The 4584-nt window shown below is 45.8% G+C and overlaps 1 protein-coding gene across 1 annotated transcript in view; it reads left to right on the top strand.

Annotated features, from left to right (window-relative positions):
* The window catches only part of LOC108294567 (DNA polymerase alpha catalytic subunit-like), a 75605-nt gene extending 71027 nt beyond the window's left edge, over positions 1-4578 (top strand). Inside the window, exon 3 of the mRNA XM_037734217.1 lies at positions 3942-4578. Within this exon, the coding sequence (XP_037590145.1) occupies positions 3942-4087 (146 nt within the window). The 3' untranslated portion in view covers positions 4088-4578. The remainder of the gene's footprint in view (positions 1-3941) is intronic.
* The last annotated feature ends 6 nt before the right edge of the window (positions 4579-4584 follow it).

The raw sequence follows: 4584 nt of genomic DNA on the forward strand, positions 1-4584 counted from the left end.
TACAGCCTAGTAGAGCACTTGAGCTAAACCATGGATATTTTATTCTCCTTGAAGGCTGTATTTTGGTATCAACAAAAAAGAAGAAAAAAGAAAGAAAACTGAAGATAATTATTTCTAAGTAGGAATGGAACTGGATAGTGGACTAACAGACTCTTCAAGCCTTCAGAAATATTTTAGCATCTAAGATGTGATTTAATGGGTGAGAATGGTCCTCTAGGCACTGGCTGATCAATAAACACATTGCTCACTGTGTGTGCCTGGCACTGTGCCTTGTAAATTTCTTTTTCTAAGTAAGAATTGACTCAAAGATGATTTCTTTTTATTTCTTACTTTGAGAAATGTTTATATACTTGCCATTTGATTCAGGGCCCCAAATGTCTTTGTCTTTAAAATATGGATGTCACTTGAGATCTTTCAGGTACTGTGCATAGCCAGAGGCTCAGTTCTACTGATCGACATTCAGGAGAAATGCAGGCCAGAGGCTCCAGCAGCTCTCTGTAGGTCAGACGGCTCTACGTGTAGAGTGTAGAGGGGTGCAGTTTTCTTTCAAATTTTTCTAAGGCTTCCTGCATTCCACCCCTTACTGCAAAGCTCACGTTGCATTGAGGGAGGGAGGCTATGGATTGGAAAAGGTGGGAGAGCTGAGAACAGTATGGTGGGAAGCCATGCAATTAAAAAACTGACTGAAATTATTACCTGATTTCATAATTGACAGAATATTTAATTCAGATATAGTAAATTGACACACCTCTACACAGAGACAATTATGACTGACTGTATAACACCTGACAGAATCAATTATAACTGACTGTTGTTTGATACCTTTGCACGGAAATAAATGAAACAGACATTCAGAACAGAGACGGCTGCTGCCTGTGTGCCTAAGCCTGCCTTAATTAAAATAAAATAACCAGTAGGCGATGTTAAAATGTCTTTGCCTCGTGGTTTCTAGTTCAGTGTGTTTCTTTAGTCCAAAAAGGGTTTTATAAAGAGTAAAGCTGAAAAGAGATTTTTGGTTTACTGACATGGAGCTAAAATATGTGAAGTAGAGATAGTTTCCTTAGATGGGATAATACTCCATTATTTTAATAGAGCTAGCATTTTATTTGATCAGTTGACTTTTGTATAAAAGATTTAAGAAAGATCAACCTGCAGATGACGGTCTAGTTCATCCCATATAGGAAAAAATGGAACTTTCATTATTTTGAGGTTTTAGATTCTAATCAGTAGAAATCAACTTTTAAATAAGCAGTTCATTTTGTCATCTGATAAAATACTTTGTGTATCATTAATATCTAGGCTACCTTTTTTTTTTTTTCCATCATTTTCATAGGTGTTAGGGACAGAAGACTTTTGGTAATTAGTATATAACCACAAGGAATCAGAGTAAATAAGCTTTACATACACGTTCCTCAAACGTTATTCGCAAGAAAAGTTTAAATAGGAGATGAGCTTTGCTGGTGTATTAAGATGAGCGATTCCTGGGTGATACTTTAAGCCATTAGAGTGTATTTCAGTGACGCACTTGTGTGTAGGAAGAGCATTTCCTCCCCGATCTCGACGAAGTTTGGCTTTGTGGTGCTGGTGGCGGAGACAGCAGTAAGCAGGGCCAGTGGCATCTCTGGACAGGGATGAGATGGCTGTAGATCTTCTGTCTCTTGCCCGATGGCCTGTTGGAATCTCGTAACAGTTGTCGGGTGCCTGACCTGCAGCACCTGAGGTGATGGCGTCATTACTGGTAGGCTGACTCTCAAAACCAAAGCAGGGGAAGAAATCTGGGTTTTACTGGCCACATTAACTGGCTTCCACTATTTAACACCTGTATTTTCCCCTGAATTCTAAAGTGGTGGGTGTAGTATTGACAGAAACAGGGTAACAGTTTAATGTGAAGCCTAACGTGGGTGGCCCAGGTGCCTAGAGGAGGAGGAGAAAAACCAGGAAAAAGGGTAAGTCCTTCCCCCTCAGCCCCTGCCCCTGTCGCGGCTTGTGGCAGCTAGTCCAGTTCTGTTTCCTAGAAGACCTTCCATATGTTATTGATTAAATTCTCATCGGGGAAGCAAGTGGGAGCTTTTATCTGCATCTCTAACTGGCATGGAATGGTGCCTTGGCTGTATTGACTGGCTATGGGATATGCTGGTGGTCACAGTTGTCTTTTACGAGGAAGAGCACCGAGTGATGGTGGTTGTCATTCTAGCTCTGCTGTGTGGCAGCATAAATAGTCCCCTTTCTAACCAACCTGGTGGGAAAAGTCAATATCCCATCAGCAGAGGAGGTAAACACATCAGGAGCTGTGTCCTCTCTTTTCCTCCCCTGCTCCGTATGACTGCAGCTCTTTAAATGTGCTCTCCCCAGTCATCAGATGCATTTGTGTCATTCACATGCACGGGGTTGCTGGCCTGCTGCTCTGGCCTGCAGGGAGGCAGCCGACACTGGTTGGGGCCATTGTTGTATATTCCCAGACTCGGATAATTAGAACTTCATATTGTCTTTCTATTGCGGTCCCCCTCTCTTTTTCACCCCCTTTTGGGCATTTGTATTCTCTATAAAACCTGTGGTGGTTCTTTAAAGGACAATTCATATAATTCAGAAAAGGTTGTTGAGAAGGAATGTGAATGTATAGCCAAGAAACAAAAATCTGGAGTCTGAGTTTTCGTTTTCCAGGTGTTTTGTGGACTTGAGTGTTGCTGCTGTTGGAGGTTTGCTTTCTGTGAGTGGTGCGCCCTCCCCTCTGTTTCCTTCCTGGCTGGTTCCTGTCGGGAGGTGCTGGACAGCCTTGCTGCTCCCAGGCCCTTTGGCACAGGGCAGCATCTTGTGGGGACAGAGGCCTCACCTCAGGATCAGCTGATGTCTGAGGCCTGCACATGTCTATGTGGGAGTAGAGATACAGTGGCAGGGGAGTGGGCAGAAGTGAGCCTCTCCTCAGGTGCAGGCTGGGGGTTCTGGCTACCTGGGTTTGCTTGTCTACAACCCTGATGACCCACTGTGTAACCTTGGGTAAGTGACGTAACCTCCCAGTTTCCTCAGCCATCAAATGGGGATTAGGAAAAAAAAAAAAAAAAAGAAAGAAACAGGCAGTCTCTCCAAACACCTTACCGGGTTCCTGAACAAACACGGTGTCATCCCCCAGGTGAACACCCTCTTCACCCAAAAGATCAGACCTGAGCATCACAGCCCCACTGCTCCTTTAAAAGAACACCATGTGGAAGTAGCAGGCTCTGGGAAGGGAAAGGAGGGATCTTTCCTCTGGCTGGTAGCACCCTGCTCACAGGGGCAAGGCCAGGGATGACCGGGTTGAAGGAGCAGGAGAGCAGGGCAGAAGCACTGCATACCCTGAGCTCGCACAGTGTGGACAAAGAAGAGCAAAGAAAATTTGGCTGTGGACAGACAGGTGCTCTCGGGCCGCTCACCCCTGGCCTCTTTCAGCGGGGGAGGTTTTGTTTAGCAGAGGGACATGGGCCGGAGGGACCAGAGGAAGCTGCCTAGGAGCAGCTGATCTGGGAAGTTGTGGCTGGAAGGCACCAGAGGCCATACCTTTGAGACTAGGTATTTCCTGCCACATCCAGACTTCACAAGCAGTTGCATGCATGTGCTCGAAGCGCCCGTGCAAGGGGCGTCTGTGAGTGGAGCTCACCTTGTCTGCTGCACATGAGCGTGCACCTGCAGTTCACATCAGTAGAGGGTGGCCCCATGCCGCAGTGTGCTGAGTCAGCTAGGTGCTGAGAGGCAGACGGGCAGGGGAAAGGAAGAAAGGCTTTCACAGAGGAATGGTGGGTGGGGGCTGCATCGCACTGGCCCCAGGGGTAGAACCGAGATAGGATCGGGGGAGCTACAAACAGAATCGCATCCCTTTCTCTGGTGGAATACTGAATGGTCTTTAAAGAAACTACCTGAGGTTTCTAATCTCTTTCTTTCTGTCTCTCTCTTTTTTTTTTTTTTTTTAGATAAATTGAAGAAGCAATTTTTTACCCCCAAAGTTATGCAGGAGTACAGAAAACTCAAGAACACAGCAGAGCAGTTCTTGTCCCGAAGTGGCTACTCTGAAGTGAACCTGAGCAAACTCTTCGCTGGTTGTGCTGTGAAGTCCTAAGGGAATCCCAGGAGTAACCAAGGAGGGGTAGTTGAAAAGTCCCAGCTTCCTCTGTGCCTCTGCTCTGGCCCTAACTGCTCCTCCAGCATGTTTCTCCCTTGGGACTGTGTCTCATATGTGTGTGTGAATGTAGATCAGGAAGGGGAACTGCAAAAATGTTTAGTCTAGTGTTCCTAAGTATCCTAGAAGCTCCTGTCTTCATATGAAGATATACTGCTTTAAAACACAATTCCAGAGCCCCTCCGCAAGCACCTGAAGACCCGGTTTGCTACTTGGTTTGCTACTTGGATTGAGCGTAGCTGGAATAGAAGTGACCCCAGGCTTTGCCCCAGGGCCTTTAGCCTAGGTCCCCTCCCCAGAAAGAGAGGTTCTCAGAGCCTGACTGAAGAGCTGATGTTTTGCCTTTTCAGGTGCCAAGTAAAATCAGTCTAAATCTAAATGCTTCTCCAGCCATCCAGGAGTGGCTGTCCTTTTCAGTCTGGTTTTTTTTTTTGGTT

The sequence above is a fragment of the Cebus imitator genome, unplaced genomic scaffold (genome assembly GCF_001604975.1).
Source record: "Cebus imitator isolate Cc_AM_T3 unplaced genomic scaffold, Cebus_imitator-1.0 Scaffold589, whole genome shotgun sequence".
Lineage (NCBI taxonomy): Eukaryota > Metazoa > Chordata > Mammalia > Primates > Cebidae > Cebus > Cebus imitator.